This window comes from Bactrocera oleae, chromosome 2 (genome assembly GCF_042242935.1).
Source record: "Bactrocera oleae isolate idBacOlea1 chromosome 2, idBacOlea1, whole genome shotgun sequence".
In the NCBI taxonomy this organism is placed as follows: Eukaryota; Metazoa; Arthropoda; class Insecta; order Diptera; family Tephritidae; genus Bactrocera; species Bactrocera oleae.
In genome coordinates, this window is record NC_091536.1 from 87,975,704 (window position 1) to 88,003,166 (window position 27,463).

General features: G+C 27.6%; 1 protein-coding gene across 20 annotated transcripts in view; it reads left to right on the forward strand.

The window, feature by feature from the left end:
• The window catches only part of Syp (synaptotagmin binding cytoplasmic RNA interacting protein), a 123,124-nt gene extending 97,725 nt beyond the window's left edge, over positions 1–25,399 (forward strand). For 6 of the 20 annotated variants that reach the window (XM_036361168.2, XM_070105949.1, XM_036361165.2 and 3 more), the window contains 8 exons: positions 1,567–1,700; positions 2,038–2,166; positions 2,235–2,375; positions 2,450–2,556; positions 3,236–3,363; positions 6,426–6,667; positions 10,682–10,925; positions 18,511–25,399. In XM_036361168.2, coding sequence (XP_036217061.1) covers positions 1,567–1,700; positions 2,038–2,166; positions 2,235–2,375; positions 2,450–2,556; positions 3,236–3,363; positions 6,426–6,667; positions 10,682–10,925; positions 18,511–18,683 — 1,298 coding nt within the window. In that variant the 3' untranslated portion in view covers positions 18,684–25,399. Of the gene's footprint in view, positions 1–1,566; positions 1,701–2,037; positions 2,167–2,234; positions 2,376–2,449; positions 2,557–3,235; positions 3,364–6,425; positions 6,668–10,681; positions 10,926–16,879; positions 17,760–18,510 lie in introns of those variants that run through there. The other 14 variants (XM_070105950.1, XM_036361174.2, XM_036361176.2 and 11 more) reach the window with 11 other exon arrangements.
• The last annotated feature ends 2,064 nt before the right edge of the window (positions 25,400–27,463 follow it).

Genomic DNA, 27,463 nt, shown 5'->3' on the forward strand with positions numbered 1-27,463 from the left:
ACTATATAAAAAAAGATTTGTTTAACCCATTAAATCCCGAGTGTACTCCTTGTCCAAAAACAACCAGATGATTAGTAGCTCTCAACAAACCTCTGTACATTATTCGTATCGAACATTTGTATTAAATTGTGAGCCAAAACAAGAGAAAAAATACTAACTGTTAACAATAAAAGAGTATTTTCTGTTTTTCAAATTAGCTAAACATTTTACAAATAAAAGTAAAAGTTTGGAAGCCATTTTTGAAAATAGGAGCTATTTTCTTAGAAAAACCATTACAAATTGACAATCAAAATTCAACTTTATATTAATGTGCGCTTAAAATTCTAAAATAAAATGTTTAGTAAATTTCTAGTAAATAGTTCTTAAATGCAAAGAATATAAATTTCTAGAAAGCAGTGTTGAATATTTAAAATATTTTGATTTATTTTCTGCTCAATTTTCAAAAAAAAAAAAAAACAATTAAAAAAAGCAAAAACTCTATATATAAGGCTTAAAAGTACTTAAAGTTGGAATTCGAAAATTAAAATTTTTTTGCGTTTATGCATAAATGTAACTCCATTTGTATACAATATATATGTACATATATTATACACATATACGCCAATTTTTTAAATACATATGAAGCATAATCGTACTTATAAACCACATATGACTCATCTGTGTTTTATCTATATTAGGTACATACTCGTACATATTTATTATGTACTCATATATGGTATCAATTAATGTTTTCTTTGGATACTATGGTTTTACTTGGTGTCTCTAGTTTTAAAAGAAAGTTCATCTTGGTTATGTACACAAAAACACAATTAAATAAATTTCGATATGTTTATGGTTATATTATATACAATATTTAAGAAAGCAAAATTAAATGTATGTAGTATATATGTACAATTTTTTAGGCAATATCATACGACATTAATTTTTGATTAGATGTGCATTTGTGAAATTTTATTTATTTTGCGCTTAGGTTTTAAAACATAAAAATTACTATACTATGGAAAATTAGAACTTAAAAAAGATAAGCAAACAAATTTTGGCATTGGTTTTTCACACGTTAAAAAAAATCAAATGAATTATTTTTCAGTAAACGAAAAAAAAACTATAACTAATTATAATTATTTTAAGCATTTTGCACATTCTTAAATATATTATCTCTGTATGTGCAATTTATTGATTGTTGTCTATATACATAAATTAATCCCAAATGAAATGCGTGGAAATTCACTATTTTGCATAACAACGCCCCCTCCTAATGCTTGTGATGTGAAATTTTGCAATTTTCGATGCTATTCCTTTTACCCTTTGGTAAACATGCGAAATTGAGTAGCAAAAGCAATTCGAGAGAGTATTAGGAGTAACATTAAGAGCTACTCCCGTTATTGCTATTATCCTCTCCATATGTTATAATCATAATTTTTGTTGTATTTTTTAATAAATTTCCATGAATTACCCTTAAATTTTTTTGAATTTACTTAGTAATTATTACCAATTTTACTAATGATTGTCCGCATTTCTTGTTTTTGTTCAAATGTTCGTTATTGTTATGCGCACACACACATTTAGCTGGCCTTATTGAAGTGATCATCTACAGTTCACCCGATGATAAGAAGAAAAATCGCGGATTCTGCTTCCTCGAATATGAGTCACACAAAGCCGCCTCGCTGGCAAAACGAAGACTTGGCACTGGTCGAATCAAGGTAAGTGACACATGAAATGTAATCACAAGTACTGAGTGTAATTATAAATAGTTCAATATTTAAATAGCAAAGCAAACATTTCTCAAAAAGACTACTCAAAAAGTTCAGAACGCTATTATTTTATGATTATTTTTGAATCGAAGTGGCAACATTAGCAAGAAGAGATCAAATAAAAAAACTTTAAATTAACAATAGTTTTTTTACTGCTCTTCTTTTTTTAACTCTGTTAAAATTGAATATATTAATTGGAACAAAATTAAAAATAAAATTTAAAAAATCATTAAAAAATAAAATTGTTATGAATTAATTAAGAACACTACTAAAATTATCCACTCAGGTCTGGGGATGTGATATCATTGTCGATTGGGCCGATCCGCAGGAGGAACCAGACGAGCAAACAATGTCAAAGGTGAAGGTCTTGTACGTGAGGAATTTAACGCAAGACGTTAGCGAGGAGAAACTAAAGGTAATGTGACTTTTACCGTAACAATTGAGATAACTATTTAAAAAATGTTAAATTCACTCTAATAACAGGAGCAATTTGAGCAATTTGGTAAAGTTGAGCGCGTTAAGAAAATCAAAGACTACGCTTTCGTGCATTTCGAGGATCGTGATAGCGCCGTTATTGCAATGCGCGGCCTTAATGGCAAAGAGATTGGCTCTTCTAATATTGAGGTAATAATTTAACTCAACACTTTAATTTTTGTATTGGTCAAATTATTAAATGTCAAAATTTTGGAAATTCACAGGTCTCACTTGCAAAACCACCATCGGACAAGAAGAAGAAGGAGGAAATCCTACGTGCACGCGAACGTCGCATGATGCAAATGATGCAAGGACGTCCCGGTCTCGTTGGGTAAGTGCTGCCGAGCTACTAAACTAATAGAAAATAAATTTAATGTAAAAACATTATTTAAAAATACACTAATCTAATCCCACCCTCTATTGGCGTGTCAAAATTCAAAAATACTACTAACAGATATATTGTGAATATTTACAATAACAAAGTTCCCTATACATACATATGTGCATCGGCTTTTGTGCTGCGTTTTTGATCGCAGCAAATTTCGGATTACAAAAACGAAGTTCACCACCACCACTTCGTGTGCGTGTGTGTTTGTGGATTGTCCTTAACCGTTTGAGCTCGTAATTCCTTTAAATGCAATTTACATTTTTTTAATTAATTTTTTATATTCTCTCTCTCTTTCTCTCTCCCCCTCTCTCTCACTCTGCACGCACTCAATTAATCATTCAATCAAACACTCCATTTGTGTACTTATTCACAATAAACATGTGACAAACAACAAATGAAAAATTAAAACAAAAATTAAAAATACAACAACAACGCAAACGAAACAAAAATCAAATATAAAAAAATACAAAAATAACAATAAAACAAAAAAACAAACATAAACGCATATAATGAAACTCACAACTGTTACATTGGCGCGTTGGCGCAACCGTCGCCCGTTGTTGTTGCTCCCTGTGTTTGTGTGTGTGTCTCTGTGTACATGTCAATTTGTAACTCATACTAGCTATGAACAATTATCTCCATACAGAAACCTATCGCCTACACATCCCAATATGATGTCCTTAGCAGCGCCAATGCGCTTGCCTGGTGGCCCACGAATACCGCTGCGCGCACCAATACCACGTGATTACGGTAAGTCACATAGCGTTTTTTACAAATAATAACACTCATTTAAATTAGTTTTATTACGTATCAACTAAATACATACATTCATATTATATATATAACTATGTACTTTTTGGATGGTTTATATTACATATACAAATACAATGTATTTTAATTACTTGAATTACAACTAAAAAAATTAATATTAAATTACAAATTAAATTTGAAAAAAAAAATAAAAAATTTTAAAAGCACTTGCTACAAAAGCCAGGATCGCTAAGAGGCGTCAAGTTAGTTTTGCAGTTGACATACGCAAAATTGTATTGTATATTCTACATAACTACCCGTTTAATAATTGGAAACGATTTTTTGTTGTCTAAATAAAGCAAGCGTAAAAAGCAGTTGTAAATTTTTGGTAAAAACAAAAACGTTGTAATCAGCCATTATATAATACAAGTACACGTATTTCGCTAGGCAAATTAGCTACTTATAAACGTATGAAGTATCGTATCACTATTGTGACTGTAACTGCATACCCCCTAGAGCAATGGGTGTAAAGCAAAACTAAATTCTACATTGAGAACTAGTCTAAACTAATTTACAATTAATAGTTTTAAAAAATTTTTCTATTTTATATTTTAGTTGACTCCAAAAAAAAAACTTATGTTTAAATTACTACTAACAATGAAATATCCCTCCCATTGTCCTTTTTGCGTAGTTTGTTTTGTTTGTCTATTTCCTAACCATTTATCACGCACCGTTAATTTTAAACCCAGCTTTTGCAAATAGCTTTTAACCCACAGAAATCATGCATTTTCTCATTATTTTCATATTAAATTTTCACATTAAATTTTCATCAAATAAATTTTTTATATTGTAATTAAATAAAAAAAAAATGATAAGCAAATTGAGATGTTTTTGTAATCGGTGTGTGTTAATGCGTGTCTAAGAAATCATTAGTACTATTGCATAATTTGTGTTAACGAAATTAATGTTGCACCTTTTCTATTACATTTCCTTAATTTCTCAAACATTTTCTAAATTAATCAGCAAGTATATAATAAATGTTGATTTATTGTTGTTTTTTCTCATCATCTATGTGTGTACTACTTTGTGTTCCGTTAAAGATACTGCATGTTCTTGTTGTTATTTACTATTACTACTACTGTTTGTTATAACCTTTTTGCATAAATTTGTTTTTATTCCATTTTTTATAAAGCAATGTACTAAAAAATTTATAACCAGTTTTTTTTTTTCTAAATGTTCAATGCAATTAAAACTCAAGTTTAACAACAAAAAATAATAGCAACTAAATATTTTAACTTCAATGTTTAGTAATTTTAGTGATAAATTTCTTTTTTACTCAATTAAATATTGCAAATGCCTCAACGTATAGCGAATTTCAAGCACCCTGTATACTATATGACGTTATAACAGCGGTAAGTAATAGCACTTGCAGTACGATTTATTAGCACTAGCCTGTACGCTTGTTTAAGAAAGCCGGCTTCGCACAAATTGAAAAACGGAATTTCGAAAAATTATGAAAAAAAACAGCGAAATGCGAAAAAACTTCAAAAAAAATGGAATAAAAACAAAAAACCTACAGCAACATTTCAATATGTTATAACTAAATTAACAAAAATTAAGCGAAAATCACAAAAATTATTGAATCCCTAACACGCAAAATTAATACGACCCCTATTTGTACCCTTTGCGTTCCACAACCCAAAAAAAACTTTGCTTCCAAATAAAAATTATGTATACGAAAAGCGTTCCTGAGCAAACACAGCGAGGTCTGTCTTCAATCGGTTGTAAACGTCTTGACCATTACCCTGTATCCTATGCATAACATACCGTACGCTATGCTCCGCCATAAATAATGAAGGCTACTCTCTCACACCGCTCAGTACACACACTTATTCTTTGTAGCTATAGAGAACTATAGCTTTGGTTTTAGTTTGGAATATTTATATTTTCTTTTAAATTCTTTGTAGTTAGTCTTACATTTTAAATTCTAAATAAGAAATTAAGTTTTCGTTAAAGTGGTAACAAAGCAAAGTTCTATAGCGTGACCTCTCTGAAATATATATGTATCATTCTCATAACACGTCAAATAAAATCTTTTTAGGCATTATTTCATATTTAGGTTAGATTAGGTGGTATAAAATAATTGGTTATGGATTTATCTTTTGAATGCAGCAGGTTATAAGTACTAGGTTGAAATAAATTTATTATTATTTAGTAGAAAATTGTGGCTGGCATTTGAGATTATAATTTTTAAGTTATGAAACAAATTCCGCGTTGACAATTGGATCTTAAAAAACGTAAAAACTGGCGATTACAAAACTTTACCAGTTCTTATGAGAGGAATACGGTGGAAAGTTTCGGAATAAAAACGTTATAGAAAAGGGCTACAAATCAAGTTCAATTTTAATTTGTTTTTGTTTTTGAAAAATAAAATTAACAAACAAAGTTAGCAAAAAACATTATTTTACTTTTCAAATCATCAGAAAAATATCAGAAAACAGATTATGACTAAAATAGGTATGCGTCGAAAAATCTGAGAATAAATTTTTCGAAACCAAAAAAAAAACTGATGTCCCAGAGAAGGGGTAGAAAGCAGCTCGAAATTTATTTTGGCAAATGAATATTCACATACAAATTGGCAGAAAACATTATTTTACTAGTCAAATCATCAAAAAAATATCAGAATAAAGACAATGACTCTACTAGCTATTCCTCAAACTTCCAAATGTCAAATGGCAACATCAGACAGATATTTAATGTGTCGCAAACTAATATAATATAAATGTTAAAATATAGATGAAATTTTAATAATTAAACTATATAATCTACTATTTTTTTATTACTAAATTTAAAGTTGCATATAGAGAGGTTAACGCTATAGAATTAAACTGCATTACCCATATACATACGTACATATGTATATAAGCATAGTTATTACAACATATTTACATCTTCTAAATTGTTGAAAATTAAAAAAAAAAAAAAATTAATATTTTTGTTTAATCTAATTTGTTGTTTTGTAATTTTCGAACATTTGGTCGACATTTCTTAATAATTTTTAGAAGAAAAAGTTGAAAGAAGCACGAAAAGAATACCACAGCAAAATTTTTCCCAATTTATAGATTATGATTACGACTTTTATGGTTATTCGGATTATCGTGGCGGCTACAATGAATCCTATTATGACGATTTTTATCGCACCTATGATGGAGAGTACTTCTTTGATTATCCACCGAGCGGTGTGACACCATTGCCAACTGGTGGACCCGCTGGTGGACTGCAGAGAACGGCCAGAAATAATGTGGTGGGTCTTACATTCTTCTACTACTACTTACTACTTACTACTACTACTACTACTACTACTACTACTACTTCTATTAATACATACTGTTGCTCCCACTACTATAATACAAAAACCCCACACTATACAAATCCCGCAGCTCCAAAACCTGTCATAAACGCAGTTTGGCTTACACTTTAAAATATGTATTTGGAAACATTTTGCATTTTGAACCAGCGACATGTCTTATCTTTCATATTTCAAATTAGTGGTGAACAATTTATTTATCTTTCTTTTTCGAAATTGTTGTAGAAGCGCTCGTAGAATATTGAAATTTAACCAACTTTTGCTTTTAATTGAACAAAATTTAATATTTTTTTGATTTTTTCTTTTCATGCTTTTATTTATTTATGCTTTGTTGAATTTTGGAATGTACGAAATTTAATTTTGTACAAAATTTAAAACTTAAAGTCAAAGTACACACAAAAGGATAGAAATAAAGACATAATCTTACACGAACCCATTCTTACCATTATCAACACTGTGTTTAACAACTGCAACGACAATGCGAAGACAACATCACAAATTTTAAAATCGCCACAACTAGGCATCAAAATTTTGGCCTCACTCATGCTTTCAGGAATACTTTTTCGAAAACCCTAACTCTAGTATTAGTTTTTATCTAAATCCTTATATTATCTACATAGTATGTTAAGTACAAACATTTGCCGTACCGTCCTGTGAGTGTTAACCGTTATATGCACCCACCTGCATTTAGAAAAGTAAGAAACGTAAAGAAACCGCCATACCTAGATACAAATTCATCCGATACTATTAAAAACTAAAATATACTATTTTTTTTAATTTTTTGTTCAAATCCTCAATGCATTTTCTTAACACCAAACCAATTCAACACTTTTCCATTGAACAAGCTTTTACTAAACATTTTTTAAATATTTTTGATTTTGTTGTTTAAATCGCTTTTTGTATTCATTAATTTAGAAAGCTTTTTATTTTTAATGCTGATTTCCTTCATTAATTTAATCACAAGTTATTTCTTTGCCTAGTTGTTGAGTTGTTGGCTTTAGTACAAATAGTAACAAAATTATAAAAATAAAATATGTGAAATACAAAATAAAAAAAATACAATTTTTTTTTTTCAAATTTACAAGCATTGCCAACAATTATAGTACAACTAGGCATAGTAAACTTCATTTTGTTTTAAGTTTACAAAAAATGAGCTGAACGAAGTGTGCTATTAAAAATTTGTATTTGCAGAATTTGAATATTGAGTTGGAGAGTACATTCACAAATATTAAGTTGGTCTAAGGAGTTATTACACTATTTTAAAATTCAAAAAACACCTAATTTCTGGAAAAAAATTAATTTATTGCTTAGGCGTTTTAATTAATGAAGTTTTCAAGGAATTTTTTTTTCTTGAGATCGTAAGCCTGAAGGCGTCGTAGGTCAAAATGTATATTTTTCTAATTCTTAAAATAACAAAAAAAAGTTCAAGGAATACTAAAACGCCGAATATTTGGAGAGAAAGTTGCCTTTTTATTCTAAAATAAAATCCCAAAATTTTTCAATTATCCAAATTTCTAGTTAATCAGTTAAGAATTGAAGCACTCCTATTACCAACCTATAGATAATGTTATATCTTATTTCTAAGGTCCGAGTGTAAATTTTAATCTTAAAATTATTTTTCGTAAATTGAAGGATAACTCTTTATATAATTGAGAAGTGAAAATAACTTAAGTCGAATTGACTAATTTAGTTGATAGGAATATGGAAATTTCAGTAAACGAGTTACTAAATTAAATTTTATCATAAAAGAAACCTTTTTTTATAATTGCATTTTCGGAAGCCCTTGTTTAAATTTAGGGGTTTCTTAATAAAATTTTCATTACAAAAGAACATTACAGAATTTTTTCTTAAATTTGTGAACAACCATTCATACTCTAAATTTGAATTTTTTTTTTAAATTATTATTTAACTTGCGAGTGTGCATTATTAGCTTACTTTACAATAGTTTTCGTATTCCACTACCAATTTCAATACATACTTACGGAACTTTGGCCCTCCATACCCGCCGTCACCAACTTACATATGCATATATTCTCCCCTCGATATTGAAGTTCTTGCAGCTCACACGGAGAAAACAATTATGTTTTAAATTTGCTTTATATGCTTTTTGTTAATTAATTTTAAAATTTATTATATTAGATAAGTGCTCACTGCCGCCTACTAACCTAAGCAAACTAACCTTAAGCTTATTTATTTCATTTAAATATCGACAATAATATTGGCATATGTGAATAAACACAATTTGTATGTAATATGGCCTCGTAAATCGCTTAAATATTTTATAACCAAATTATTTCTTTACTTCCAAATTTTACAATTCAGCATTTTTATAAATAATGATTTTAAATTGAGATTTCCAAAACCAAATGTGTCAATCGCAAACTCGAAAGAATTTTTTTTTGGTTAAAACTTAAAAGTATTCGTACATATTTTGAAAAAATAGTTTATTTTTATGAAGCCTGCATTTAACTGTACCGTTTCAATTACGTGATCAAGTTAAAAACAGGCGTGCCAAAAGTACAAAAATATGGGGAAATTATGTTTTACGTAAGTTTTATTCATGCATATACTACATACAAACATACATTTATTTCAAATATATGTTATATATTTTTATGCCTATGTATATATACTTAAGTATTTCATATTTTGTTGGAGCCTTAGTGACTTGAAAGTCGCTAGACCAAAAAGTCTACAAAATTTTATTGAATTATACAGTTATATGCTGTGCAAAAACAAAAAACAGGAAATTTATATAAATATCTGGCAATACTACATTTAGAGACTATACATTACATATGAAAATTTTTTCCAAGTACAAATTGTGTCGCTTTGAATTTGGAATTATTAAGTTTAAGCTTTTATACTTTTCACAAGTTTTTTATGAAGACATTAATTTTTATTATAATTATTCATATTAATTGATTTTTAAACATGAAAATCTAACGCGTTAATTTCGATTTTTTCTTTTCTTTCTTTTTCTTTTTTATGTTTCGGTAAATACCAAATATATCATCTTAAAAAAATTATATATATATGTTCGTCAAATCACAAATACCAAATACAAAACAAAACTTACCAATCCACAACAACAAATCTGAATAAAAAAATTTGCAAAAATGCTCACAACTGCGAAATTTTAAAACTGCAACCACAACCATTTGTTTTAAAATGAAACCATTTCGAAATCACCTGTTATCTTTCGCAAACAAAAATCAAAAACAAAAACCTCTTTTATACTATCTTTTTCCAAACTTACTAAATGAATGAATTCTATTTTTTTTTTAACATTGAACCGAATTCAAATATGTGCCGGAAAAATATTATGAAAACCCTTCAAAAAATATGAAAATTTGAACCATACACCGGAAATCAAAAATCGTATGTTTATCGAAAACCTATTTTACTAAAATCGTATACCGTTACTATACTACCATTGCATTATTGTCTAAAACAAAAACCATAAATTATATTGTTAAATTTGGCTACCACCCTTGGCGATTCATGTATATGAATTTATATATAAACAACAAACATATATATTGTGTACATCATGTATTATATATACATAATGTTTGTGCGAACGATTTGACAACGGCGCTCTGCACGTTCCGAAAACAATGCGGGATAAACGCAAACTAACATCGTCCAAAAACCACCAACCAACTGAACTACCAACCAACCAAACAACCAACCGACCAATCAACCAACGAATTCGATATTTCTCAATTGAAACTTGCGAAATTTGTGAAAACCCGAATACCAAATAACCAACTTTTACACACATACATACGAACACACAATCATACGCTACTCACACATATACAACAAATATATATATAAACACATAACTGAAACGATTGTAAACCACAACAACAACAACAATAACAACGACAACTACAACATCACCAACAACCACAACAACAACAATCACAACTATAACAACAACAGGGGGTTGGTCGTGGACGTGGAATCACGGCCACGCGTGGCCGAGCCGTTGGGCTCCGTGGCAACATCAGCCGTCAGGGGGCCCCTCAAGCGGCGGCGGCGGTGGTGGCGGCGGCGGCGGTGGCAGTTCAGCGGGGGGCCACCGCTCAGGGGGCTCAGGCAGCAACCGGGGGGGTCCGTGGGGTGGGACAAATGCGTCCCAACGCTCGTGGCACCCAGCACGCCAAGCCGCTACAAAATTTACCAGGTGAGAAATTCATTTCAACCAAATTTATTACAAGAAAAAAGTAAAACAAAAAGAAAAAAAAACAATAAATAATAGTGCATCAAAACAACATTGAAAATACCATAAAGCAGAATAAACAAAAAAAAAATTAAAATAAAATAAAAAAACAAAAACAAATCCATAATAATTATGATTATAAAACAACAAAACAACAACAACTACAGCAGCAACAATCACAGCAGAGTCAGTGTGTATGTAAGCTTAATTTACAACATAACAGTATCAGTAATCAAGCAAACAAAAACAATATGAAATGAAATCAAAGGATAAGCATTTGTTTAAACTGGCTAATACACACCTACATATAATTAGCATTAGTAATTACAATACATTTTTATATTACCAACAAACATACACACACATACATATATATACTCGTACATACACATACGCTTACACACTTGCAAGCAAAAAATCACAGAGTTGTATTTTGTAAAAGATTTCAATAAAATTGCATATGTGTGCGTCAACGAATTGCCTACACAGCCAACGCACACATATATTATATACACACATTCATCGATGTATTTGATGCAACAACAATGTAGGAAGAAGTCAAGTTGGTTGTATTGCATACAGCTGAACTGTGTACTGTTATTTACTGTGTTAGCGAGAGTTCCCTTAGAAGTGTGCTACGATTACTACTTTTAAGTACTTTTTATTATACGAGTAATCATACAGATGTAATGTTGTTATTGTGCTAGCGGAATATATACTTTTCTACGATTTTTTTTACTGCATACATGCATACGTACTAGTAACACTTACTCTATTGTTAATTAATTAGTTTAAAAAAAACAAAAACAAGTTTACTGTTATCATAATTATTGCTAAACATATATACATACATACATATATTGTAACTGTTTCTTGTAATTAAGTTAAACAATAGTTGCTAATTACAAGTTTGATATTATTATTATATTTTTTTTTCTTGAATATATTCACAAAAACACTTACAGTTACGCCACAACTAGTTTTTGAAATTCGAACACTTGAAATTAAATGTTATCATTTTTATTAAATTCTATAATTTTTATTTCCTCGTGTGCACCCGCACATACACGACCCCCTGGCTCTTTGATGACTCGCTTTTAAGTTTCAATACTTCAAAAATACTTACAATACATTTATATGTATGCTGTATGATTTGTGTAAATCTATATATTTTCTCTGTCACTCTCTCTCTCTCTCTCTCTTGTTGTCAAAGTAATTTTTAGTAATGTGAATTATCATATAATATAGTTGAAATTTATTCATTATAATCTGCAAATTGTAATTATTTTATGCATAATTTTAGTACTTTACATTAATTATTTAATTAATTAATTACTCGATAGTCGTTTACTGATATGAATAATTTGTTGTTCTAATAATAACACACAATTAATTTTTAAATAAGTAAATAAAATATTGTATTTTGTTCGCATTTTGTAAGAAAGAAAAAACATTTAAATAAATATGAGACTTGCGCTCTCGCACTCGAACTATTACTTGTGTGCTCTCTTTCTAGTACTCCTACTACGAAATATATACTTCGCTTGTTTTTTTTTATTTTTATTTTTTGTTATTATGGTCTGTCAAAAATGGAATGTAGAGAATTGCGCCATTTTTCTTTTGTTGTTTGTTTCTCCACTTCTCTTTCACTTAGTTTAAAAAATTTGTTTTTGTAGTACGAAGGTTTCATTGGGTTGCTGGTTGGGTTCGGCGCGAAATGTATGCATTCTTTTGCACTTTTGTGTGCATTATGCGGCCGTGGCTGCACGTTATTACATTGCAGTCTAAAAGTACAGCTACACGAGCATAATTTCCTTCATAAGCTTTAGCTTGCGTCTAAGCTTTTTGTATCTACTACTTTTTTTAGTGTACTCTCTACCTCACTTTCTCTGTCATATAAATATTTCATATATTTTTATGCCCTGCATGCAGTTTGTGAATTTTGATATGTATGTACATATATTTTGCAAATAAAATAATTAAATATTTTCGATACTTTCGTTATGCTTGTTGTTAGTGTGAAAAAAAATTTTAAATAAATAAATTTCAAGAATCATACATATGTACGAAGCTTAATTGTTGTTTACATGTAATTGCATGTTTGTGTGTCTGCATTTTGGCAGCTTAGCAACAATGACGCAAAAGGAGAATATATATAAATACTCAGCGACCCAACCACGGCACATTCATTTCTTACAAACAAACATACACGCCCTGTATGTTCCTAATTTACTTTTGCTCATTATTATTATAATTTTTTTCTCTCTTCATACACTCTTCATTTTTTATATGGTTTAAAAGGCAGTAATGAATCGATTAGTATTTAATAGTCAGAAACAAAACTATATACCTAAAAAGTATGACACACACAAACACATATTTGTATGTATGTGTAATCATTACTTACTTCCCGCGTCCGCTTTGATATCCATGTTTCTTAAATCTGTGGCGCTGAGCAAATTTTTTTTGTGCGGCGCTTCAAACTGTTTTTTAATTAAAAATTACTTAATATATATTAGTATATATTATGTGCACATATTTTTTAGTTATATAGTGACCTAATGCATATAAGTTCAAAATTAAATACATATATATATATATATATATGTTTCTCTACACGGATACATGCGAAAATGAAATCGGTTTTCAAAAAAATTAATAAATAAACATTTATATGAATTAAAACATATTCGGAACAAACAAAAGAATGAAAAAAAAAATCAATCAAAAATACAACCACCCGGCATAGAGTTTTAACGGTTATTTGTTATAAAACAAACCTAAGACAAATGGCATTTCATATATGAGTAATATATGGAAAAGCGAAAACCCCCAAAAAAAAATTCAAACCAAACACCGTACAAAATTCCTCTTTCTCCAATTGACGTGTATATATAATTTTTTTAAGATTCGATATTTGTTTTGTATTGATTCGAAATCTTTTTTGACATGCAAACATACATACTACTAACATTACATAAAACAATTACATTACAGTTATGCAAACAAAAAAAAATACTTGCCTTTGTTGTTAACGGAAAACTACTAGTAGTTTTTAGTTTTTAAAATTTGACACTGAAAAGCCAAACGAAGTAAGTCAATGAACACACAGTGTTATATGAGTGATTATATTGTTAATAGTTAAAATTATTGGATCTAGCAATTTTTTGCAGTAAATAATATAAATATTTAATGTAATTATAAAATACTTTTTAGGGAATTAAAATTGATTTGCACTAAATTAGTAATGGTGCCGTCGGCAACATAAAAGCACCAAAATATAAAAAAAAGAAAACAAATTCGTTTTATCTTATCTTATCTGACAAACTTTCGTTCTCATATTTATTGTCTACAACATAACAACTGGAATTTTCTTTAAGCTCTTATTCACCTCGTAAAGTCTGAGAAAGCTTCAAAAGAGATTTCAAGGAGTGGCAAATATTCGAAAAATTTTTAAACTTACAATTTTCATTTAAGCTACGTTCTCCATTAGAAACTTTTGATGTTCCAAAAAAAATTCTCCCTAGAAAAAAAGTATAGAATTAAAATAGGTATTTACTTCATTCCAAAAAAAAAAAACTCTTCAAGATTTATCAATTTTGAAAAATCAAAATATAAAAAAATTAGTTTAATAATATTAATCACAATTTTCTTAAAACACGCATTTGTACAATAAGGTTGAGCCTCACACACAGCGGAATGCGTTTCGGTGCTGCTAATTAAGACTACGCTAACGAGAACAAGAAACAACTAAATTATATAAGCCTCTTTAATATCCATGCCTAATGAAGACAATGCAGTAAGAATGGAGAAATATTAACGAAAATAGGTAGAGATCAATATTGATCAATTTGCCACGAGAGTCGGGCCTACGTAACTAGAACGGTTCTAGATTCTGAACCTTTCCAATATTATTGAAGCGGCAGTATATTGAAAAATTATTTGAAGACTTTTTTTACTCCACTACGACAACAACAGCCAGTTTTGCCAAAGTTTAGAATAGACATAAACGAGAAAGGTCATACATATTATGAACATATTTACCCTGATTTTTCGTATCACACCTCTTTCGACGGCATTATCGCTTAATTTATTTAGAGAAATAGATAAAAGTAATTGGAAACTTATATTGATATAAATCGAAATAAAAATATATTAACATAACCACAAAATTTTTTATATATACATATATGTATAACCTTAACATTAACAATTCAGCAACAAAAACAAATATTGCTCAAACTCAAGCACGCAATTTTCAAAAACTATTTTCAAAATCTTGTTGCGATTACACACAATTGAATAAAAACTCAACTTTGGGAAAAAACAATTTTAATTAAATGAATAACAAAATGTCTTGTAAAATTTGAATACTAAAGACTATTATTCGATTTGCGTGTTTTAAACAATATGTGCAAATATGTTATTAGTAAATAAATGCAAATAATTTGGTAACTAAATATAAATATGTGTGTTCGTTTGATTTATTTTCTTTATTAAAATTTTATTTATTTATAAAGTAAGTGTGCAATTCTAAAACAAAATATTCATGCCACACTAAGTTTTACACAGCTAACAATCGTTCCTTTTTTTATAAAATCATTATTATTTTTAATATATATTCATTAACAAAACATAAATGCACAACTGCTACAACCACAACTACCACTATCCACTTCGCCACACAATTTTCAGAAATATAATTTATAAAATAATGCTCGTTTATGTTTTAGTGAAAGAATAATCTTAAGCAAATATACTTTCTTGGTATTATTTAAAGTATGTATTCATCTAATTATGCGCGCAAATCAACATACATACATACATACATACTACTACTATGGAAATAATTGAATTGAAATATAGAGAATACTAATCGATTCGTTATTTTGCATTAAGCTTTAGTTTATATACAAATTATAGACATACATACATACATACATACATATGTGTAAGTAGTTGATGTACGAATTTAAAGCACATAAAATCACACACATACATATATACATATTCATATAGCATTGTAAATATATATTTTTGATTCTTATTTAAATTGCATCATTATCATTAAAAGTTAGTCTTTTTGTTGTTGTATTTGCATTAAGTTTTCTTTAAGGTAGTTATATATGATATATATGCTCTGTGCTTCTAATAACTGTTTTATCTTAGAGTTTGAACAGTGTCTTGTCGTACTTTGTTGTGGAGTCTATTGACTGAAATAAATTAAAGCTTTTATTACATTTTATGAATAAGTAATAAAGGCGAAGGAATATGATGCTATGAAGTGTTATTATTTTTTTTTTTGATAGGTCGTATAACCGTCTGAGTGATTTTGGCCAGGCCTTAATAATTCTCCCGCCGTTTCTTTGTTTCGCCGACTTTGTTACAGTCAGTTGATAAAATTTTTGAATACAATTTTTTTTTCTATTAGTCTATTTGAGTTAGTATATTTAAAAGTTTCATCTGTGATCTCTCATACGATAATATCAACTTTACAACAACTGAAAAGTTCATTTTAATACTGTTTCTGATTCCGAAATTTTATGATTTTTAACCTCAAATTGAATTAGGTTTTAGGGATTACTTTCTAAAATTGCGCTAAGAGTGTTTAAATCGGTTGCATCGGAACAAATTTTAAACTTTTTGAAAATCATCGTGTTGAATAATAAGGTTTTTAAGGTCATATGTAGGTTATATGAACTCGATCAATTGTAGACTTTCCATAAAAAATGATGTACTTGAAACCATAACCTAACTTTATTTATTGTAAACATTTTTGTAGATGTTTTGTTTGCAAGACATAGTTCATTGTTATCAAGCACTATTGTGTATGTAATTTTTGCAGTATCTCCATTACATATCATTTTTCAAACATTCTTTCTCTTTTCTGCACTGACAAACAAACGGTGTTCTCTTAGCATCCATCGGAGTACATGCGTAAAAATTTAAACATCAATAATAATTACCGTCTACAAGTGAAATGAATTTACTTACAAAATTGATGAAGAATAATGAAAATAATTGACAAAAAAAAATATTGAATTTCTACCAGTAATGAATACCAAATGAAACGAATGAATGAACAAACATACCAGTACCAGGAATTAAACTATTCATATGAACGCAAAATTACAACTTCAATCAAACGAGTTATCCACACAAAACAATATTTCAAATATAAACTAAAATTAAACAGAAAGTCAACTTTGACACCCGTTTAAAACCCCAGGGAGAGAACTACTATCAAAATTATTACTTGCAAGTACTTTTGTTGGACAAAAATTTCAAGAAAACATTAAAATACAAGAAGCAAGGGAGTCCAACCACAAACCAAATGAGTACTCCTTTTCTATATATAATTTTGTTTCAAGAACAAATTCAAGCAGCGTCCTCAGTCTACGCGAATTCCTAACCTCAACAACTACCGACGTTGCCAACATTCTTTACATTTCTCTCGCTCTACTACTGCCGCTAACTATTATCTATCATTCAATTAGCTATTTTCTATGTACATATATCTGCACTTGATTGATTCATCTAGATATAGTATGCATATATAATTTTAATATGTATGTGTAATAATATACTCATATAATTTTTTGTATTTTGTTTTTTGTCATTTACTATGTTCGTTGATTGTTTTTTTTTCAATACTCGTACCTCACATATTGTAAATTTTCTATCATATTATTTCCTTTTGACGAGAGAAAAACAAAAAACCATTTTGTATAATGCAAAATTTTGTCAAATTCTGGAAATAAATTTCTTCTTGTGTAATGATACAATATTAAAATACAACGAAGGTATTTTTATTTAATTACTTTTATTTAATGTTTTACTCCGCTTGTCCAAAACCGCTTACCAGATTACATCGAAACCATATATACAATATATTTTCATTTCCATACAGGTTGCCTCCGTTGATTTAGTGCCCTTTTGTATATATTTTCCATTATTTGTTGTAATTTTTAATTTTTAAATACCCAATTGTAATGTATGTATATTTTATGTACCTAATTATTATTATTATTTTTTTTCAATTGGGAATTTGAATATTGAAAGAAATTACATAAGTAAGGCAAGCATTTATGAATGGAAATGAAAAGAAGTTTGGAAAAAATATTTTTTTTAAATAAAAAACAAACAAATAAAGAGAAATAAGAAATGAGACTATTATCTACGAATTTCCATTCATAAAATAAACAGAAACTAAAAGAAATAATCGAAGTTTGTATGGAATCAGATTTTAAAATACCGTTAATGCTTAATAATCAAGAAATTTTGTCATGATGCATTGAACAGGTCAAAAATAGAGTTTCGAATTGTTCATATAACATTCTTAAAAAGTTTATATAAACATAAAATAATACCGTTTACTTTTCTCTTTTCTCTTTGAATAAAAACAAAACACACACACTCACAAAAAACAAAAACAAAAATATTTCGACGAAAAAAATTTACAAATTCTACACAACAATATGACAACCTCCAATTTTTGCAATCCTGTGCAAACACACACGTGACCGACGACGACCTTTAACGAGTGCAGTAGTCGGTAAACGTAAATTCGATGGAGGTCACCAAAATCCTGCAGATATTAAGCGACGTTACCCGAGCGGTTTAATCGGAAATGGCAGTTGGGGCAGTATACCGTTACCACAACAACCACTGGGCACCAATGGCGAGCAATGGTACACAGATACATTTCCAAATTGGGCTTAAATAGTTATGATAATGACTAATATAAAAAAAAAACACAAACAACAACAAAAAACTACAACAACAAGCGCATATTACAATAAAAATAATAACAACTACAACAATAAAATGAAAACGACAACAACATTCAGTTGCAGTCATTACAAAAGCAATTACATTAGCAATAATAACAACAACAACAACAAAAATTATATAATAAACACATTAAAACAACAACAATTACTATAACAGCACTTTGTTGTATATTTCAAATTTTTAAGCAGTGGAAACAAAAACAAAACGGTAAACATATGTGACAACAATAATAACAAAAACAACATAATTGAAAATTTTAAATGCATGTAAATAAAAAAGTAGCTAAGCCGTTATAAAACATAAAAATAACAAAAACAATGTTGCATACCATAAGTCCATAAGGAAAGTGGTGCAAAAAATTGTCATCTCATAGTCTCTTTTGTAATATCCCATAGACATACTGCAACAACAATAACAACAACCATGCATATGTGTATATTTTCTACATATGAATTCATAAGTGCATTAAAATAATTACTAAAAAAATAATTAGAGAACGTAGAGTGACAATGATGCGGAGAAAATGTTTAAAGTTGCCGAAAATCTTACAAACTTCACCTTTTTGCGGGAGGGAATATAACGGAAGTCAGTGCGAAAATCTATAAAATAAGCATAAAACAGGCATCATGAAAAATTATGTATAAATGTGTACTTGTATGTAACTTTCCATATACATATGTATGTATTTGTGTGCAAACACTTAGAAAATATAAGAGTTGCCTTTGCAGCCCGTAATTAGCAACAACTTCAGTCACACAGACATACTTCATAAACATATTTGTACACACATTGGATAGCAGAGGGTGTTATTTTAAATTACAAAAATAAAAATTATATATACATACATATGCATACAAATAATAATAAATAATTATACTTAAACTTCTCCATTGCGAAAATTAGTAAAAATTAAATGTAATAAACAAAAACAATAGAAAAAACATTGAGCTGTACACATTTGAAGATTCACGTCCGTAAATTTCACAATTAAAAAGAAAATTATTACGTAAAAACTGCATGTAAATGCAAAAAATTTTAAATAAAATTTGTAGTCTGATGCGGCGCAGAATAAAGCATAGCAAATCAAAAATATATTTGCAAAAATAAACAGACAACAATTTTTAACAGGTACACTCTTACGTTTCTTCGCTGCTTTGCGCATTTTAATTACGTACACACATACAACAATAAATTTTTAAACGCCATAAAAAACAAAAAATATTAGTGATTTGAAAAGAAATGCATTTTATCTAACATTACAGCTGCAAATTCTTAATTCTTGAATTAAAATAACAAATGGTGAAATAGTAAAAAATTCAAATCTTAGGTTTAAGAGTGAACAGTTGTCAGAAAATATGGCTATCATTTAATTGTTAAAACAAAACAAAAACTATTTCGACAAGCACTTTTTATACATTATTATATACAAAGTACAGACAAGTATAAACAATACAAAATAAAAAATATAAATTTAAACAAAAAATATTTTACAGCAAAAACCTCCCAAAATATCTAAGAAACACACACGAATTTGTAAATATGTTGCCGAGTAATTAAAAAGAAATTACAAATTAAATACACATAAGACTAGTAAAACTTTAAATAAAGCGTCTTAATTTTGAACACAAAAATATATGCGGCTTGAGTGCTGAATTGAAAATTGCAAAAAATTTAAAAAAAAAATATAAAAAAATATTTAAAAAAAATATTTACTTTGAAAATTCAAAAAGCAAAGCTTGGCGAAGAAATTGACTGACAATTGAAAATTCTTAAAAATTATACATGATTAGCAAGTATGTATGTATATGCAAACTCATACGATTATAATGGACAACAATTTATATGATAATGCATACAACATATGCATATGTAGTAAAAAAATTACAAAAAAAAACAAAAACGTTTGCAATTATATGATGCAATTTAAGGAAAATAGCCGACAAATGGTTATTTTGTGTGCAAGTGGACGGCAGCATGTGGCATTATTGTGTAATGTTGACATGCTTGTATAAAAAAAAAAATTAAATATAAATTTTAAACCTTAACGGATAATATACAAAAAAAAAGAACAAATTGTTGAAAAAACACTATTCTCTGTTTTAAGTTTTGTAGTTGATGACAAAATTTCGGCAATTTGTTTGTGCATTTTTGATTGAATAATTTTTTATAACTTAACAAAAATAGTTAAAACTTTTTGACTTGTGCGTAACTTAAAAAAATCAATATTTTCGAAAGTATTTCAAAAAAAAAAATAATTCGCAAAGTAAATATTTCTATAAATTAAAAAAAAAACTTTGTATTTTCTCAAAAACAAAAATTGTATTATACGTAGAAATGTTGTTGGCAATACAAAATATAATATTATCTTAAAGCAGAGCGAACAGTTGGATCTATTTTTATTTCAAAAAATAAAAAAATAGTAATGTTGGGAGGTGTAGATAATATTTCAAAATAAATTACAAGAACTCATGAGAAAAAACGTAATTAAAATAATAAAAACTGCGTTTAGTGTGTAACGTACAGTAACAAAATAGATACAAATAAATAAACTGGGTTAAGTGAACCAGCAAATTATCATAAAACACGGCAACGAACTAATTAAACATCACATTATGATTTTATATTTATGTATTTTTAATGCAAACAAAACAAAAACAATTTCCCGTAAGAAAACCACTATAAACAATGAAGATATCTAGAGCAAAAATTAAGCTTAACGGTGAAAACATCAGTGTCACATATTTATATAGTATAAAACAAAATATGAAACTTTTAAAATATTACAAAAGTAAGCGAATACGTATAAAAATCTTAAAAGAAACATATACTTCTTTAGATACATATACATATATATGTATATACAATATATAAATTTCCCTAAATACAATTGACTAATCAATAATTAATAAAAAATAGTAATGCAAAATCGGAATTAAAATAATTCATATATATATAAAAGCAAATAAAAGATTCAAGTATCCACATGCAATACAAAAAAAAAACAAAAACTAACCTAACATAACCTAGAATTATTTATGCCCCAAGTTACATAACACACGAGTAAAGATAATCATACATAAATGCTCTTAAAATAAATAACAAAAAGTGAAATAGTGAAGAAAATCAATTACTGCACACGCACGCCACAAACACATTTCGGTAGCAGTCAACCAATAATACAGGGTATCTGGTGTTCCATTGTTTGAAAGAAAGAGCAGTGCGACAGAAAGAGAGAGGAGCGAAATTACTAAAGAATTAGATTCTGTTTCTGCAGTTTATTTCCACATTCTTATGCGTAAAGTAAAAATGGATTGAACATTTAAAAACCGATAGAATTTCTGAAACTTTTCAACCGAATAAAATATATTAGTTGGCAAAATTTAATAAAAAAAATGTATACAATTTCTAGAAAACAAAAATATTTTTGCCACTTCATCTCCCACTTAATAAAAAAGTGAAATAAAATTTCTAAAAAGTAAATTCTAAATATTTTTTGGCACTTCATTTTCCACTTGATTTTAATAAAAAGTGATTTCAGTTAATGAAAGTCATCTATAAATTCAAATTGAACATTTTAAAACAATCTCAAAATAAAATTGTGTATAAATGCAACTCAAACAATTTAAATTTGACTAAAAATCCATTTTGCTTTCAATCACATCCATAGTTTACGCTTTTCAATAGCTATAATAAAAATAGTGAGTCTTGCAGCCTATGCAAACCTTCTGCATTTTCGCATAAAAAGAAAAACGATTCATTGATCAAAGAGTAAAGGGGAAATTATTATAATATATATATTTAATTCAAACCTAAGCTTTTGCACTTTTTTTTACCTTTTACCATTATATATTCATTTTATGTATTCATATATATTACACACTTAAAATATATTTCTACAATATTTTTGTTTTCAATAAAACTTGAATTATAATTAATAAAAAATTACACGTACGCACATAAAATACTATAAAATGTAAACACACACCATATATATATTTGCAAATTCTTTTAAAATTTTAAAAAAATTCATAATTTTACGTATGCCTGCCCCAGAAAAGCCGTGTGAAAAATTAAAAAAAATTTAAACTATTACTAATATCACGTTATACACATAAAAACTAAGAGAAATTTTGGCATATACCATATTAAAAAAAATATATTACATTATGATTGGTGACTTTAAAGCATATATGTATGTATGTAAAACCACTTCTACATTTTAAAAATGAATTGCAAATATTTTGTATTTTTACTATAAACTTATGTTTTATTTTATTTAGTCTAACATTTTATTGTTTTATAATTAACACTTAAATTTAAACTTGCAAGAAATGAAATTGTACTGATTTATGTTATATGTATGTATTTTAAGTTATGTTGTTAAAAAAAAAAATAAAAATATATTAAAATATATTTGAGTACATTTAAAAAATATATTTAATCAAACAATAAACCACTGTACATTGTCATATCTGAGTGTATATTTAGCAATAAAATTTATTAATAATTGATAATATTCAAAATTGTTTAAATATTTTATAATTTCTTTCACAATTTTCCATAATTAAAATTTTTTTTTTTTTGCAGTGCAAGTTTAAAAAAATGTTATTTTGTCACTAAAATTTAAATAGGTATTTTAAATTACTTTCGTACCATTAAAAAACATTAGTGTTTAATGAAATTAATATGAAAATATTAATTTTTTGTTTTGATATTGACTAATTTTGTTTCGTAAATTTATAACTGTTTTAATTGTAACCATGTTCTGTTTAATTTTTATTTTTGGAATCGGGAAAGCAAATCGTTGGCAAATAATTTAAGCAGATCTAAATGTTCAGTGGTTTAAATTTGGCGCTTTGGCTATTTTTAATTTTTCGTTTTGGCATATAACAAATTATGTATTTTTCCAACATTTATAATTTTTTTTCACGTGATTTTCGTTTTGTTGTAGCAAAATATATTTACTTTGTATCTTATTTTATAAAATTACTAAACATATGGATAACACTCATTTGATTATTGTAACATTTTTTTGAATTTATTGCTAAAAAGAAAATTTGTTTTAGTGCATAAATCTAAATTTTAATAACATATATATATATATATATATATATATATATATATTTTGCTTATACACATGCCGTTTGTATATTAAATTTAAGCAATGTGTTAAAATTACGCATTATATAATTAACTAATTGTATTTTAAATGGAGTAAAAAACTAAAACAAAAAGATGTATGAACATAAAAATATATTGTGCGAACATAAAAATAATGTTTTGATAAAAAAAAAAAAAACATTAACAAAAACATAAATAATATGATATAAGAAAAATGTGATCGCAAAAGTAGTAACGGAATCGTTGAGTTAGAAGAAATGGCATATACATACAGACATATTTTAAGTAACTACATATTTAATTAAAAAAAAGTGGCGCAAGTAATGCAAAATGAGTTGCAACGGCATACACGTAATTTCTGAACAAGAAAAAACAGACTGCGAACTTTAAGGTAGATTTTTTGTTGTGTAAATCATTAAGTTTTAATTGGCAAATAAAGTAATAAAATAAATAAAGAATAAAAAATAAATACAAAAATAAGTATTTTTTCTTATTGGCAAATTTAGTTATTTTCTAAATTCGATAGGCTTGCATGTAGTTTTCTCATTTCTTTGGGTAGCCATATATTATATGATAATTTTTACAACCAACGGATAATCACCAAACATTTGGATTTTGAAATGCCATTCATAAAGGTATTTATGTGCTTATTGACACATGTATATGTATGTATCAATACTTGGCTTGACGCTGATGTTAGCTGAAATAGTGTTTTTGATCTATCATAATTATATTATATTATTATTATATTTTCAGTATGCTTTTTTAACTTTTTTTAACTTCACTTTAACCGGTTTTTATACATACAAACATTGTTTAAGTAATTAACTTATAGTTTTCATAACTCATTATTTATAATTACTATTCAACTTCAATTGTTCTAAATCTCCATATTAATTTTGTAACAATTTGTAAAAGCTTATTCAGCACCAAGCACTTGATCTCTATCTCTCTACTAGTGCTCTCCATTTTAAAGATGAACATTTAGATCAAAATATTGTATTTAAATTTGGACTTGAACGCACTGAATGCACGAAATAGAATACAGCGCAATTACTTTAAATAAATACAAAATTATAAGAAATATGCAAATTGTATGTGGTCATAACGGAAGAAGAGAAAACCATTTGACGAATGCGTGCAATTTCCGTTAATGTTAAGACCGAACACAGAATGGCGTCAACTACGAATGCACAGTCGCCGCGGCCAAAATAGTGTTGGCCAACAACCAGTTTATATCATACACCAACACTAAATCGCAAAACGTAACGTCGCATACACATCCACTCGCCGTAACCGAACTTACAAAAAAAAAAAAGAAAACATTTATAAAAATAATATTAAATAAACAGAATAATGTATCATCCGTTTTTTACATTGAAAACGTATGCCTTTTTCTAAAATTGCTACAATTTTTAGCTGTTAATTATTAAGATTTAAGGAATATAATGGAATTACTAAAAGAGCTATAAAAAAAAGAACTATACACAATAAATAAATAAAATAACTTAAATTTAAAGAAACTGTAGTGTTATTTATTTGACATATATTATTTTCTCTTTGCAAATACAATAATGTCATACTGTTATATTATTCTTAACAAATAAATTTTTTCATATAATATTTTCAAATGAAAAAATGTTATAAATGACAAACAATATTTAAAAGAAATTTTAAAGAAAGCAAAAGAAAGCCACAATACGTCATATTATTTCAGCCTTTTTTCATAGTATACCTTAATAATGAACCATCTTTACTTTTATATAATAATTTTAATTTTCAATAATAAAAAGTTCTCAACTTAAAAAATTCTAATAATGCAGAAAGCCGAACACATTACCGTTAATCTAACCAATTACCAACATAAACAAATATATTTCAACGTAGAAAGATTTTAATGGATGAAATTATAAATAAATAGTCGGAAAAGCATATTTGACACAATATTAAAATAATGGGGATTTCACTTCTAACTAATTTAATATAATAAATTTGTATTTCGCAACATTTGGTCGAAAAATTAATATTTTAAAAAGGGTCAGGACTTCTCTCAAAGTAAGCCACAATAAGCATCAGCTGACTTAAATTTTAAAGACATTGTGCTTAATTGCTGTTATTTTAACCAAAATATGGACCAATCCTTTCGCAGTTTACCAGCAAACAAATGTAAACCACGCAAATTTTCTGGCAAAAGTTCAAAATTCTCTCCTACTCCTAATGTTCTCGTAAGTAATTTAATGTGTTACAACTTATATGATTACGAAAATTCTTGAATAATACCAGTTATTAATAAATTGGAAATATAAATATGTTAATTGTAAACAAATAACTATGTAACGCGTAATAATAATAAAAAACCTGAACCAGAAAATAAATAAAAATACAGTAAATAAAAACAAATTTAATATAGTTAAAACAAAATATTCTTGTTATTTATTTTAAATGATGCGTACTGGTAAGTCAGTTATACTCCCTGAAACATAACAGAACCGAAACATAATTTTTTAAATATAATAATTAACAAACAAAATGTTAATAAGAGGATTAGTTGCAAGTTTTTAAAATTATCGATACTATTCAAAAGTGGGTATATTTGCTTAAAGTTTTATAAAAAATCGTCTTCCTCTACTTAGAAATAGCATTTGGAATCATTAAGCATATTAAAATTTTCAATTTAGGTAAATAGATTTTCAGTACGTCTATTTATGTCATATTACAATTTCGATAATAACTTTCGATACGTTGTAGTTTGATATTCTATCGATATTTTCTTTGCTTGCGTTCTCGGAACTGTCGGTTGACGCTACAAATACAAATGAATTTTAAAAGATTAAGAATCACTTGTTGAAGTTAAGTACATTAAAAATATAAGAAATTAAGCTGCAAAGCACTAAATTTCGATGTTACAATATTTTTAAAACAAAAGTGAAGATGTTATTTGTAAACACTGGCATTGCAAGCGAGCTGGTGCATTCTACGCATGCAATAACTTTTAATGAAAGTAAAACATTTCATTGGCGGTTAGCTATAGATTTGCAAGGGAAAGCAAAAATATTCTACACTATTTCGCATTTGAATATTGGATGTGCAGTAAATATGTATTTTTTTTTTTACTATGTTTACAATATACAATACCATGTAGTAACCAAATGGTAAAATCATAAATTGATACTTATATAACATTTCGGAAACATTATTTTCCCTAATTCGCAAATTTATATACAAAATCTTTGTATATATATTTTTACTAGCATATGATTATAGGTGGAATTATTTCCAATCAGGCTACATACGTAGAACCAAATGACAATTTGTAGATAAGTACTGGTAAAATAAAATTAGTTTGCGTGCTGATAATTATATGCACACGCTTACATCACCTACAGAAGTATTAACGCATGCTCAGGCCGTCATCTAGGGAAAACTTAAATCACCAAAAAATGAGATAATTTTCGCGGAGTCTCTTCACACTTTGTTATCAACAAAAAATTTCAGTCATTGAAAACAGTGACAAAAAAATTTATTCAAGTCTAGTTACTGCTTTATAATATCATTTTCGAAAAATTTTCGTTTAAGTATTTCCAACT